Source organism: Larimichthys crocea, chromosome XII, assembly GCF_000972845.2.
Source record: "Larimichthys crocea isolate SSNF chromosome XII, L_crocea_2.0, whole genome shotgun sequence".
Lineage (NCBI taxonomy): Eukaryota > Metazoa > Chordata > Actinopteri > Sciaenidae > Larimichthys > Larimichthys crocea.
Genome location: NC_040022.1, coordinates 1,714,836 through 1,729,225, shown reverse-complemented (window position 1 = coordinate 1,729,225; position 14,390 = coordinate 1,714,836). Strand labels below are relative to the sequence as shown.

At 43.0% G+C, this 14,390-nt stretch overlaps 1 protein-coding gene across 1 annotated transcript in view; it reads right to left on the bottom strand.

Annotated features, from left to right (window-relative positions):
* The window catches only part of llgl1 (LLGL scribble cell polarity complex component 1), a 31,835-nt gene that overhangs the window by 2,568 nt on the left and 14,877 nt on the right, over nt 1-14,390 (bottom strand). The window contains exons 6-23 of the mRNA XM_019265999.2: nt 11,657-11,819; nt 11,373-11,508; nt 10,976-11,030; nt 10,091-10,245; nt 9,740-9,960; nt 8,588-8,655; nt 7,472-7,646; nt 6,216-6,320; nt 4,318-4,610; nt 3,919-4,069; nt 3,706-3,844; nt 3,306-3,619; nt 3,014-3,205; nt 2,817-2,889; nt 2,581-2,695; nt 2,094-2,158; nt 712-847; nt 543-625 (exon numbers count right to left, since the gene is read on the bottom strand). Of these exons, the coding sequence (XP_019121544.1) occupies nt 547-625; nt 712-847; nt 2,094-2,158; nt 2,581-2,695; nt 2,817-2,889; nt 3,014-3,205; nt 3,306-3,619; nt 3,706-3,844; nt 3,919-4,069; nt 4,318-4,610; nt 6,216-6,320; nt 7,472-7,646; nt 8,588-8,655; nt 9,740-9,960; nt 10,091-10,245; nt 10,976-11,030; nt 11,373-11,508; nt 11,657-11,819 (2,635 nt within the window). The 3' untranslated portion in view covers nt 543-546. The remainder of the gene's footprint in view (nt 1-542; nt 626-711; nt 848-2,093; nt 2,159-2,580; nt 2,696-2,816; nt 2,890-3,013; nt 3,206-3,305; nt 3,620-3,705; nt 3,845-3,918; nt 4,070-4,317; nt 4,611-6,215; nt 6,321-7,471; nt 7,647-8,587; nt 8,656-9,739; nt 9,961-10,090; nt 10,246-10,975; nt 11,031-11,372; nt 11,509-11,656; nt 11,820-14,390) is intronic.

Sequence of the window (14,390 nt, the reverse complement as noted above, 5' to 3'; positions counted from 1 at the left end):
TCTTCCATTAACCCCCTCATCTCATTTTCTCTAATATCTATGTGAATACATGTGCACATGTGGTAGAAACAGCAGGGTGGGCCACAGCTCTTAAAAAAAAAGACATGCAAAAGAGAAGAAATATGAAATAAAACATAACTGTGAGGAATTTAAACTGGTGCAGTTAATAGAGAGGCAACACAAATTAACCTCGGGCTATTTCTCAACTGCAGTCCAAAGAAAAGAGGAAAAAAAATACCCCGAGTTACAGTACATGAAATACTGTGAAAAAGCACGCAAGCCTGTTGAGATTTCTGCTCTGCTGATCTCTTCACAGACGCCGGGTTGAGGGAAACAGAGTGGAGGGCTTGTTATTGGAATGCAGCGCTCAGACAGAACAACTCTTTGATGTTTGCACACCCTGGACCGGCTCCATTAGAAACAGGTGTCTGAGGGAGTGTGTCTATTCGTTCCGCAGTGTCCACGCAAATGTGTGTTCATGCTCAGATTGGTGAGGAATATGCTACAGTAACCTCACCTGTGTTTGTGTGTGTTTTTCTCACCTGTTCAGTTAATGAGGATGCCGGTCGAGCGCCCCTCCTCCTCTTTAATGTTCTTTAGGTTGTTCTCTGCCTCGTCCACAGTGCTGCGTACACAAACCACAAGTTCATTCTTGTCTTAAAAAGGATAAGAGGACATTTTAAAAACAGTGCGAGCTGTGCGTGTGCCTACGTTAGAAAGTCCCTGACGTCCTCCACAGTCAGTTCTCCGGTGGAGTCAAGGGTGAGGTCAGCACAGCTGAGTGGGGAGTCCAACGGGGTGTCCAGGATGGGAGAGGACAGAGCGCTCGGAGGCTCTTCCGTTTGCCCTGTGTGGGGGGGAGAAAAACCCATAGAGTCAGCGGCTGCAGCATGATTCAACATCTGGGTGACTGATAGTTGTGTGTATTGCTGGAGGACTCTAATTGGTTCTGAAAAGTTTCCCAGTAATGTCAGATTGAGTGAATAAAGTTTTGGCAAACGGTTTTAAAACAAGGCTTTATCACAATTTGGTTAGACAGAAGATTCAACGAAACCATCTGTTGCATCTTTGATAACCACACAATGTATTTGGAAGTAATTAAGATGAACAAAAACAGAGTTCAGCAGCACTTAAGAGAACAATAAAAAAATGGATGAAATATGTTTCTTCTCTCTTCACTCAAGCCCACATTTTTCTCAAAATCCAGTTTTGATCACTTAAAGCTGCTTTAATCAATATTTTTATACCCACAAAGGCTCACATGACTTTTCCTGCTGTGTAAGGAGTAACTCACAGTGACAAACGTATAGAAAATGATCTCTACAGAGCTCATTACTATCTTTCAGCCCAGCCCACAACTTTACTGTTTTGGTTCGCTCTTACAGCCTCGATTCCAGACACAGCAGGCAGCTCAAAAAATCCACTGTACGACTACCTGCTCAACACCAAACTGCAGACAAGCAAAGTTTGCAATTAGCTTGTGAACATGGGGTGGGCATTTCTGCAGCTAAAGAGACAGATATTTCCCTCAGGAGCTGCAGAAGCACTGTGTAAAATCAGCAGAGTTACATGAGACAGAAAAAGCTGATCAAATGTGTTTAAAGAGACATTTTCAAAAGATGTCAGCACTTATCTTTAGTTATGGATCCCCTGTTCTGTTATATAACGTGTCCATTGTGGACAATTCATAGATTAAATATTAACCTTAAAAAAATAGACATTTAACCACCTGCCGAGTCTTTTAAATCCGTGTTTTCTCCCATAAATATAAACTTTTTTGATGCTTACATATTTCATAACGGAGAGAACATCTAAGGTCTACTGGAACATAAGCAAACTCTAAGCTGGTCTCCAAAACGACCGTTATTTCCTGCCAGGGAAGGAGGCGCTGGGCAGGAGAGACAACTGGGGCATGCTGAATGGTTACCATGGAGACCGGAGGGGAACCCCTGCAAGGCCTGCTCGCAGTTTAAGAGGTTCAGCGAGAGAAAGAGGGTGAGATTAAGAAAGGGGGAGAGAAATAACAAGAGACGGGGAAGAGGAGTGCGTATGTGTGTGTGTGTGTGTGTGTGTGTGTGTGTGTGTGGACCTACCCTCAGCCTGACCCATCTGGTTCTTGTGGGTTCCGTTGGCCTGCGGCTGCGTCGTCGTCCCATCGCTGAGGAGACACATGAGCATGCACCATTTGCTTTGGCAGTGGATGGAGCAATAATAAAGCAATAACTGTAAAAGTATCATTTTTATGGTTTCACATGAGTGCCTCGGGCTGGTGGTAACACAAGAGACGGCATTACGAACAGTAGGTTTAGTGGTTTTTCAATGTGGGGTCCAGGGACCACCAACAGTCCGTGATAGGCTTACAGTGGGTCGCATAAATTATTAGCAAATACAAGAGACATTACAGGCTGATTATTCCATTATCTAATAACAGGTTAAGAAATGATTTACTACTACTTTTTAGGTTTTCTAGGACCAAATTTTGCCAAACAGAGATCTGCTAAAGTTCACGTCAGTGCGGAAAAGTTTGATGAACGTAAGATGCGTGCCCTAATAAAAAGGTAAAAAGGTTGCCTGTGTTACCTGGCAGGTGTAGGCTCTAGTGGTCGGTCCAGCTGAACAGAGCAGAGTGGTTCAGTGAGGACTTTGGCAGACAGGGAGAACCTCTCGTACTCTGACGGAGAGATCAGGTAAAACCCTGTGTGGAAAAATAAACAAACTTTTAACACTTTCTGACCCGCTGTGACTTTTAATGGCCTTAATAAGAGATTTTTACTGTTTGATTTTCACCAAATTTTCATTAAAAGCGTTTTCCTCACCTTGTCCGTTCTTGGTGAAGACGCAGGATGCAATGCCGCTGATGTCTTCTTTACGGATGCAGTCGTAGCGCACCTAAAGACGCACAACACAGATGTTAAAGGTCAGTAAAATAAATCAAATTGCCACTTCGAATACACTCGATGCCCACGTTAGATGTTTCCTAACACTTCCTTGCACACAGTCACCCAAACTCTACCTGAGGTCGAAGGCCAGGTATGTTAAAGAGGTGCATGTCGCCCAGGTTGGTCAGACAGACCAGTGTGTGTTCACTGTAGTCCTCCTGGGCTGTGGAGCTGAAGACCACCAGGGCCACCTTCCTCACTCGACAGCCTTCATGCGCCGTCAGCTTGAACTTGGTCTTAGCGCTCACTTTGGGGAGAGAGAATACCTAGAGAGAGAGCAGAGCGGGAAGACTGGATTTAGATCTGTAACATCATCAGTCTTCGACAGCCTCTGGAGTCCAGTTCTAACTTTTTATAGTGAATTACCTTTAGCTGTTCCTCTGAGGCAATGAGGACAGAGTGAGCATTGGTCATATCCGGAGCGATGGCGAGGTCCTGGGAGGCTTCGTATGGGTCCGGTAGCGGCTTCCCTCGGCCGTCCAACACACAGATCGACACCACGGGGGCTCTGTGCATCAGTTGGATCTCTTTACCCAACACCGCCTCCACACACACGCTGCCCTCGCCCGCTCCGCCACGCTCGCACACGCGCCCCGAGCCCACGCCAGGCACCTCCAGAGCATAGGCATAGACACTGCCTGAGTTGGTGCCCGCCCATAGTGTGGGGCCGTGGTGTGTACCTGGTGGATAGAGAAATACAACACATAGTTAGTGCTGTGGAAATATGTTTGATTTAAGCTTTATTGTTACAGGCAGTAAAACACACCGTCACGTAGGAACGTGTCGGCGAAGCAGAGACATCGGACCACTCCAGACAGCGAGTCGTCTGCTGACCGAGGTTCAATCCTTCGCTGTACCGGAGCCACATCCTCCTGCTCAGCTAGGGCAGCGTTGGCCTCCTGGACCTGCACACAACACAATGCAGAACTTATTTCTGTCTGGATGATGTTTTTACTACAAAAAGATCACACTGACTTACCTTGCTGGTGGGTGTGGTGATGGTACGTTTCTTCCCCGACACTCTGCTCTTGCGGATGCGCCTGAAACTTTGTCGTAAGGACTTTTTCAAGGACTTGACTCTTGACAGGGGGCCCTCCATCGCCAGGGAGTCATTAGGGTGCAGGGTACACCTAGGAGAACATAAAGAGCTGTAAGGTCATGCTTTGTGAGTCTGACTTGTCTTTTCCTGTTTTAACTGGCACAACTGTGCTATAATTGTGAGGAAAGGTTACATTTTTCAAATCTAAATATTTTTCATATTTCATTGAGACTCTCTTGAATCAAAAATAAAGGGAAGACAAGACAAGACAAGAAGAAAATGAGGAGTAGCAGGGATTTTATATACTAAATATTCCCAATGTATAAACAAAATAACAACCTGGCCAGCACAGCATTTCGTCTGTGGTAGTCAAACAGGCCAAATCCATGACTCGTCCCGAAGGAGATCAGGTTCCATTCAGCATGCAGCGCCACTGCGGTGACAGAGGCCGGGGGCAAGCACTGCACCAGGACCAGCGGCTGAAAGCCAGGAGGGAAGGGTGCAGGTTTAAGGCGCGGCTCCAGCCTGTCATGGCCCTTCCAGGTGAAACCCTCTCTGTCCTGCAGCAGATCGACCACCGACACGTCCACCAAGTGGTCTGAACGCTCGTCGCTCAAACCCAGAACAATTACCTGGAGAGACGGAGGAAGTGAAGACATCATTTTATTATTTTTATCTTTAAGTGTCCAAGAAAACAAGAGAAATCTGTAGCAGATGTTAGTGCTGATGGATGTTTTTGTGAAACATCCGACAGTAGGACATCACAACTGGGAGTACAGAAATGCACTTTTCTTGTATGACCCAGTTTTTCAAATTATTAGCACATAAAAGAGCTCATCTTCTACAAAAAGCTGAAGGCTGGGTGCACTGAAAATGTCAGCCGCATAACAGGCATCTCATAACATCAAATCCATTTTAAATAAGCAGCAGTTTGGAAAAGTGGGCCAACGGCTTAGTAAGAGCTAATAAAAGTATGATTCGTAGCTAGTTTATCATCAGTTGGGGCGCTTCCATCAGAGTTGAGCATTTCATTATCTGCAAGTTGCACTTTTTGCTCTGTGCACAGCTCAGTCTGAATATTCACTTACCAGGAAGAAGCTACGTGATTTTTCTAAATGTGCTGCAGTGCACGAAAAAGATTAGCTTTCATTTGGTATGAATATTCATGGTTTTCATCCATATTCATGATCCCCAGAAGATGTTTTCAGACCTTTCCTCTGGCACCACTGTCAAGCCAAGACTTCCACTTACACAGAAATATCAAAGGAGAGAGTGTCATGAAATTTGTTGTCACCCTCAGCCAAAATGTCAACGTTGAAGATATCTCGTAATCTAAGGCTGAGTGTTGTGAAATTTGCTGAGCACACGAGTGAGTAAGCTCTGTTAACTTTAACCCAGTGACTTCATCACTTCAGCATCTTCAAACCAACCTACAAGAAAGCAAGATCAGCAAAACTGTCAGCATGTTGATTTTACTTGTTCAGCCTAACCATTTGTTTTTTGTTGTGGGGAGAATATGAGTATGATGTCATGTGATAAACTGGAAAGTATTTGTTGTATGAAAACCAAAAGCAGAGGCACGCTATTTGTAGTTTCGCTATGGTCATTCGGAGATAAAAACTCTATGATCTGCAACTTTTGTAATGATGATCATTCTGAAGAGTGTCCTTCCATTGTTTAATTAGGATTTGTTGTCCTTTAGTCATACCATGTGATCATGAGGTACAGTTTACAGGAAAGGAAGCAGGAACATTAAAAATTAAGACACTGGCCTTCTGGTTAAACTGTCCATAACAAATCCATGCAGAGACAGATATATGGTCTTGTTACAATAATAAAGTACATCCACTTAGTGCAGCTACATCACAGCAGAGCAGCTGTTAAGTGTGATGGCTGCCAAGTTAATCAGTTAGGCTCATTTCATCCACAGAAAATTCAACACGAGGTTATTTCATTAACATAAAAAGAATGTATCTACAAACGGGACCTTTAAATGACTATGTTTAAAAAATATAGACAGTCAGTAGCTCCATGTCTTGTTTGCATATACAAAAGGCTGAGTCGTTACCACACCTAGGTTAAATCCCAGCCTGTAGCCCTGTGCTGCATGACATCCCCACTCTCTACCCACTTTCTTGTCTCTTTACAGTTGTCCTATCCAATGAAGGCACAGAAAACGGCCACAAATAATGTGTTTGACAGAGCTCAATATATCTGCATGTGTGTGTAACATTTACCTGTCCAGCAGTCCCAGCCACCACCAGCTTGTTGCTATATTTGCATAGACTGATCTTCTGGATGCCCAGCCTTGGGTCGTCGCTGTACGGGTCAAAACAGCCCACCTATACACACACACATATGTAAACGGATATCAGTAGCATAAATGCAAAGACACTCTATGCAGGTAGGGCTAGCAGTTTGTGGACAATGTCAGTCCCCATCGGTGTTTTCTTCTTAAGTTTTATCTCATAAATCTAAATTGTTGTTCTGACCAGACCACAAGCAAATTAATTTGTGGCAGAGCGATGTCAAAATAGCCCTCTGAAGCTTCCCTCCTTCCTCTATTCTCCACCAATAGCCAGGAAGATCCCCCCTTTTCCCCACTCAGCAAAACATGTGCATTAATCTGTCTCTCACACACAGTAGGAATTCCAATAGAAATCCTTCTCACATGGGAGCTGTGTCTTGGCAAAACAAGGAGTAGGAGAAGTTGGTCACTAACACACACACACATACATACAAAGAAAGAGTGGGCTGATGGGTCTGGTTTTCATTACTAAGAAAAAAAAAGGGAAAGGCTCTTCATCCCATATGAGGGCCACATTCCTGAACATGCAGCTCTGTTACCACAGGAGACATGAGGAAAGGTGGGGGGAGCGAGAAAGTGAATAGGAAGAAAAGAAGAGTAGGAGTTGAAAATGGGCTAATTTAATCAATTTTTCACTCTTAAATCCATCACTTTGGATAAACTTCTACTTTTTTTATTCATTGTTGATGCCAGCTTATCTTTGACATCCAGCTGATTTAAATATTCATCGAGCGTTTCCCTTCGTGACCCATCTCTATTCACAGTCAGCATTCTACCAAAGAAGAATCACTCTGTCAAGACTCGCTTGATGTGAAATTCTGCCTCCTGATGCTGAATCAGTTCATTTACATGTAAAAAAAATAAATAAAGAGTCTATTAAAACAGAATCAGACTGCGGTTCCTTCACAGTCAAGTTTTAATAGCAGGAACAATGGGGTGGGTCTGTCTGAAAAACTGAACACATGAAAACAACCAGATGAAAAAAATTAGGCCACAGATGTACTGTAACAGGACTGAGTGACTCTGTGTGTGTGTGTGTGTGTGTGTGTGTGTGTGTGTGTGTGTGTGTGTGTGTGTGTGTGTGTGTGTGTGTGTGTTTTTATTCCCACAGCCTGTAAAATAAGACCCTGTGCCTGGTCTCTAGAGGACGGACTGTTACTCTTAACTCGCCTCCTCAGTTCTCACCTTCCTAAAAGGAGGCCATTCCTCCTCCTGCTGCATGTCGGGGTCGTCGTTAGGGTCCTGAGGATCGTCGCTAGGGTCACAGTCAGTGTGGAAGACGTTGGCCGTGCCGAGTTTGTACAGCGGAGTAAGAGCAACACCTGATGCGTCCCAGAAGCGCACGGTGCCATCTTCATGTCTGAAAAACACAAACCAAGATTTAAAAAAGGAAATATTTCCACACAAATACAATGTTTCAGCACAAATCAACTGAGATTGTGCAGGTATTTGTGCATGTGCAAGTGGGATGCTGACATTTTAAGAGACAGACAGAGAGCTGCTAATTACAAGGTACAATTAGCCACACTTAATGCAATTAAAAACTATAATCCTATAGTAAATAATGTTCAGTTTCTAAATCAATGAGGTGTTGAAGGGTGTTCCTAATACAAAAAAAACTATTGTTGCATTAGACTGCATTAGGTGCATCTAATAAATTTACAATTTATCCTCTGAGGAACATGAATATCTGTGCCAAGATATTGCAATCCATCCAGCCGTTGTCAAGGTATTTCAATCTAAATATCACTAGCATGGCCAAAGACACTACAAAGGAATATCAAAATGAATTCTCCTCCTGGTTTTTGCTCAATTTTCAGTTAACTTGTCTTTTTGAGTTTCGTTTACACCGTGGTGTCTCCCCAAATTCCACTCCATCCATCCAGCTGTTTCACTTCCTTTTACGCAGTAGTTTCTCACTGTGCTGCTCTATGCCAATGCTAGCTCTGCCAAACATCTGTAGTTGGCAGAAATCTGCCAACTGTCACAGGGTTTCCTTGCTGCTGTGGTAATGCCGAGAAATTCTGGCTTCAGACTTTTCAGGACAAGTCACAAGCAGATCCAGTTTTGTGCAGGATAACCATGTGGTTCACATCAGAAAAGAAAGAAAAAAAAAACATCCTAATGCAGCTTTGAGTTATTTTACTTAGAAAGCAGCAGATTTGTGCCAGGTTTGAGCTATGAAAGAACAATGAAAACTGGATCCACCTGCTGCTGTATGGACGCAGCCTGTGATTGTTTAGATATATATGTGTGTGTTTGTGTGTGTGTGTGTGTGTGTGTGTGTGTGCATGCAGATACCCCGTCAATAGCAGCTCTTGTTGTTTGGGTGGAGGTGCCAGGTTTTTCCCTCCACATATGGGCCAACTCTGCACAAAGAAGACAAAAGATTGGAGAAAAGCTGCTGCAATCTTATTCCATTGTATCAGAGGTGAAAATTGACTGCTTTTGCCTCACAGGAATACTCTTATGGGTGAGAATGTGTACACACAGGTTTGCACTGTTACAGTGTCAGCACCTCTGGTCTGGCCTCGCTCAGACAGAGATGATTTACGAGCTTAACAGCTGTGTGTGTGTGTGTGTGTGTGTGTGTTTGTCTAATCTGCCACTGATCAAACAGCTGATCCAAGCTACAAAGCCTTTGCAAAGCCTTTAAATGCCTACACCTGCTCTTAAAGTTATCACACTACCAGCAGGCTGATGGGTCACACTCGGCCTGTTTCCTCTGAGCTGTTTTGCTGCCAGCCTGTGAGCTCAGCTGCACGAGTAGCATGAGTAATAACATCCATTAAAATGCAATATCCTTTACTTGAATCAATTTACAAACTTCACTTATTACCCAGTTGTACTATATACAAAGGCAGCAGCTGACACTTGATATGACACCTAATATCTACTTGTCAATAGTCTGTACGGTTGTTTTGATAGTATATACACTGATTAGTGTTGATTACATTTAAAGCATGAGCAGCCTGGCTGTTGATCATAATCTGTTTAAGGTGTTCTCAGGTTAAGCAGCTTTGATACAACCAATTTACAGAACAATACGCCCGTCAAAGCGTCCTGCAAACAGCCACTGCTGTCCACCAGTAAAATAAATTCTAATACAGAGGACAGAAAAAGATTCAGTGGGATGTTTTTTGATGATGCCAACAAAGAACATCTGGGGAAACAAAAACCAAATGTGTGGCTAGAGTTTCTAAAGAGAAACACTCACTCAGATCGATTACTTCTTTGCTTCATTTTTAGTTTATAGATTTCTTATTTTGTCTGGCAGTTAATATTTGATCTCTCTACTTCTAGCAGATGTGGTGTGTGTGTGCGACTGTGAGATAGTCCTGTGTGTGTTCTCTTTCATGTTACTATGTTGATATATAAATAAAAGTACAAACTATGCTATGAAATAAAGAATTTCATCAAACTGATCTCTACAAATCGCAGCGTGCTTCTCACCCCGTGTGCGTGTTGTCGGCCCTGCTGCGCTTTGCCAGCATTCACCAGCCTCTCCCAGAGCTTAGGAGGGACGCTGGAGATGTGGAAGGAGCAGGTGATCGCTGAGGAGTGGAGAGGAGCCAGGTAAGGAGTGGGCAGAGAGGGCCACCCGGGAGTCTGGAGGTCAATCACAACCAGCTCCTCTTCCAGTAACACTACCAGGGCAGATGGTTCGTCGAACTCTGCAAGAAGGAGACAACATTTAGACCATATTACACTTTTCTTACAAATAAGTTAATTCTTGAATCAGAAGAAGAAAAACATAGAAATCCACAGATAGATAGATAACATTAATGCTGGCCAACTCCTCACCTTGCTCGTGCTCTATGCTGTGGACAGTGAAGAAGTCAATGACTCGGGACGTGAAGTCCAGAGTGACGTGGTCTTTGTCTTGTTGGATGGTCAGACAGTGGCGGTCACCATAGCTGGCTCTGGGCATCCCACCGCTGTACAACAACATTGGAGAACTGGACCAAGACACACAGAAAAATGTTTTTAATCTGTCATCTAAAAGAACATAGAGTGTTTCTGATATAATTAGGCAGAATTACTTTTTTTAATTCTTGGACTATTTTAAAAAGAATTAAAATTCAATTACGCTAAAATCTGAGTGAAATTTAGTTTAATTTAATTGTTTCCAATAACTGATAGTTATGAACTAATTTATTGACTTTTAGCAATAAATATTAGCATGTAAATATTAGCGTGCATATTTTGCTGCTCAGGTGTTGCTAATTATCAGACTCAAACATTCCAAAGTAAAACAACTCAAACCAGACCCAATTCTGTCTGGAGTGAAATCAGTTATCACAGAGTTGGCAATATGTTTTATAACAGTGTCAGCACGGAGATTAATTGTGTTGATTTTGTTGAATCGGTAGCACATTTTTCCTCACTGAGAGGAAATATGAATATATCCTATTTATTATGTCAACCTTTAATAAACCATTTTAACAGGATAAGCCCCAGACTGGTTATTGAGAACACAGAGTTATACGGTTACTGTTGTTTCGTTTTTTGGGTCATTTTCCCGTGTTTCATGTTTTAAAAAATGTACAATATATGTACATATAAGATGTGTAAAAGAAGTTTAAAAAAAGAGTCTTGCATATAATGAAACAAAAACACAAGTAAAGATTTAGTAGCACTGTGATCCAAAGGGCCGTCGTCTAAATGCAAAAATCAAAAAGGACTCACCCTGTCTGTGTTGTCCTCCACAGGATCTTGTTGATGGCCTTACAGGGAAATGGACCTGAGAGAGACAACCATGAACAGTGACGTTTTAGACTAAAAAGAGGGGAAAAAAATCAAATGCAGAAGTGTTTAAAGCTTCAAACGCCCCACAAATATTCTGGATCACAGTCACCGTCACGCTAATTCTCACCATAAAAACGAGTCACTGTGAGTCACAACATGTCAGCAGTCATTCATTAAGCCAGTGTCAGTCACTGGACGTTGGTCTTTGTGGACGAGACCCCCCCACCTCCACCAGACCTGAATGACAGTGCGCTTAAACATGCCTCAAACAGACATTAGCTGGGGACACACAAAAGGGTGTGTGTGTATACGTGTGGGTGATGTATGCATTTCTCACCATATGGGATGGTGGAGGAGACTGGTTGGTGATTGTAGGTGTCACCATTAGTGACAGCCCACACAGAATAGCCCCCGTCATTATGGGAACTGACAAACAAGTTTCCAGATCGTTCCCACACCAGACTCTCCAGCTGCTGCAGGGGGGTTCACACACACACAAACACACACATATTAAGCCATCAGACCAGGTTGGATAGCAGAAGAATTACAGCTCAACACAGCGTGAAATGATTAATCATCATCAGTAAGAAGAAACTGAGATCTGCTCTGTAAACTACATACCTGTTTGCCCAGGAAGAGTTGCTCAGCATGACGAGTGCTCAGATCCCATAGGACCACCAGGCCCCGGCTGTAGCCAATCAGAATCTTCCCTGGCTGCTGTGGATGTTCCTGAAGAGATTCAACTGGCCCCAGAGATTTCCCACATCTGTAATCATCTGGCAGGCTGGGAAGACAAAACCATTAGCCATTATCCCACATCTGTAGCCTGTCTGTAACCCAGCATGCTATGAATTACACGTATCCAGGTCAAAATGAGGTTAAATAATTGTCATTTTGATGGGGGATAAAATAATTAACACCGAAAGATTTAAAGGTGGACACACAGTCATAAACTCCAGATGTGAATATCCTTTTTGATCATAGGTCATGTGATGACAAACGTAGTAGGTAGACCTTTAAACACAGAACGTGTTAAAAAAAGAAAAAAAACATGAGGACTGCTGAGACTGTATTTTGCACCAAACCAACCCAAAGCAAAAGTGTTAAAATTTATGTATATTATAATCAACAGCGAGCTGAAACCATCTGTATAAACTCTTAATACAACCACAGGCTGCTCTTCCAACAACAACAACAACAACAACAACAACAACAACAAGAGTGAAATAAACATCAAGCCGGAGCTGAGCTGCTGGAGCTTGTGAACTAGACATTCCTCTGAGGCAGCAGAGGAATGTGGAGCAGGACACACCCTCGAGATGTCAGAGGATTCCCTCAGAGAAAGATGGGAAAAAGAGGGGGAGAAGAAGAAGAAAGGAGGAGACGAAACAGCTGAGAGAAAGAGCGAGAGAGAAATAGAAAATAAACAAACAAACAACGAACGGAAAAGAGGGCAATGCAACTTTCTGTGCACTCTGCTGGGGATGAGGGGCAGCGAAAGATCATTGCAAAATAGATAGTCATCCTGTGTGACACACACACACACACTTCTGACTGGTTTTGTAGCGGCCATTGAGGAAGATCCTCTCCGGAAGCACAGAGGCAGAAACATTCCCAACAAAGCATTCCATTGTGTCCGTCTCTCCGTTCGCAAGTATTTTTAGGGAATCCAGCATCCTGCTACAGAGTCCCAGTGATGAGCCTCTCACTCTGTATGTGTGTGTGTGTGTGTGTGTGTGTGTGTGTGTGTGTGTGTGTGTGTGTGTGCACGTTGGACATTCAGCTGAAACACTTCCCCAACCGGAACACTGTGTTTTGGCAGCCAGTACAAAGCCTCACTGTCTAAAAGCTCCTCTCCTTTGCGCACACACCATACAAATCACTCACAAACTCACAGGTCTTATCAGGGCCCTCGTTAGGCCTCAGTTCTGCCCACTTCCCTAAACAAGCCTGCTTAATGAGGGGTTTGGCCAACCAGTCAGACAGTCACACAGAGGAATGAAAAGGAAACACAACAGAAGCTCTGTGATACTCTGCCAGTGCATCAACACAGGAATGTGGAGAAGAAGACGGCAGCATAAAAAATAAAGAAATTACTGTCTGGTATGTGCTTCAAAAACAAAACCAAAAAAAAAAAAAAAACAACGGCACGTTTGTTGCTCACAGATTATTTTGTGTCTTCATCACGTTAATATACACGACACTGCAGTTTGTCCTGAAGATCTGTGTCTGTGCTCACCAATGAACACTGCACACCACTGCATGATTGTTGAGGGGCTGGACAAAAGAACAGAAACACTACACATTACAATAGTCCTGTACGGAGATAGTTACTTACACAGTGAGTTTCATTACAATAGCAGTTAATTGAGTCATTAAGTTGACTACCAAGTAGCCAGATTTTAAAGGCCCTGAAAACTTAAGTTTGTGTTATTACATTTAATGTTCATACCTAGATAAGCAACGATCAAATGTAATATTTGTAGGGAAACGCCCTGCTTAACCTGCTGCCACCATGACCTGACCCTGGATAAGTGGAAGGACATGGACGGACAAAACTAAACCCATAAATTAATTCATAAAACTCTTTTTCTTCAGGTCTGTGTGGATGTAGATTGACCACATTTGACTGACAGAAGCAAACAGTTCTGCAATGGTTAAATCAAATCCAACTGATCCATGCTCACTTCAAACTTGCAGAGTGCAGACAAAAACATCAATATCCTACGGTGATTTCACGTGAAACAACCACAAGTGTTGGAACTTTCAGGCCCTTTACAGCCACCAACTATGTGACTTAGAGTCTTATTTAGGTAATATTAAGCGTCCTAAAAGTATTAGGAATTAGCATCAATAAAGAAGAAGTTCCCATTTTTGCAATTGATTGTCAACACAAAAAAAAAAAAGCCCAGGAAGTTGTTGCTTCATGAGCTCAACTTCACTGATATTTACAGCATGCTGTCGCTATTTATTGTACTGCACTGTATTTCATCTCTTCCACCCAGCCCACACCCACCCCAAAACATCTGATTTACAGATTACTGCACATATCCAATGCAACAATGTCCCAGAAGAGATGTCTCAACATCTCAGCTCTGTGCCGATTTTAATTTAACAACGCCATTATCTTCGTATGATCCAGTGCTCCTCACTCACAAATCCAAAAACGTGTATTACTTATTACAACTTGACAAGTTTCACAGAGGATATCATTTTTCAGTTTTACAGTGTGCGATGTCTCTTGCTCCCTTTCCTCTACTTTCCAGTGTTCAGAAGAACTGGCTGTTCTCATGGTCCCTGAACCGCATGACCCTGACCTGCCTGCTGCTGCTGCCAGGGTCAAGAGGCATATTTG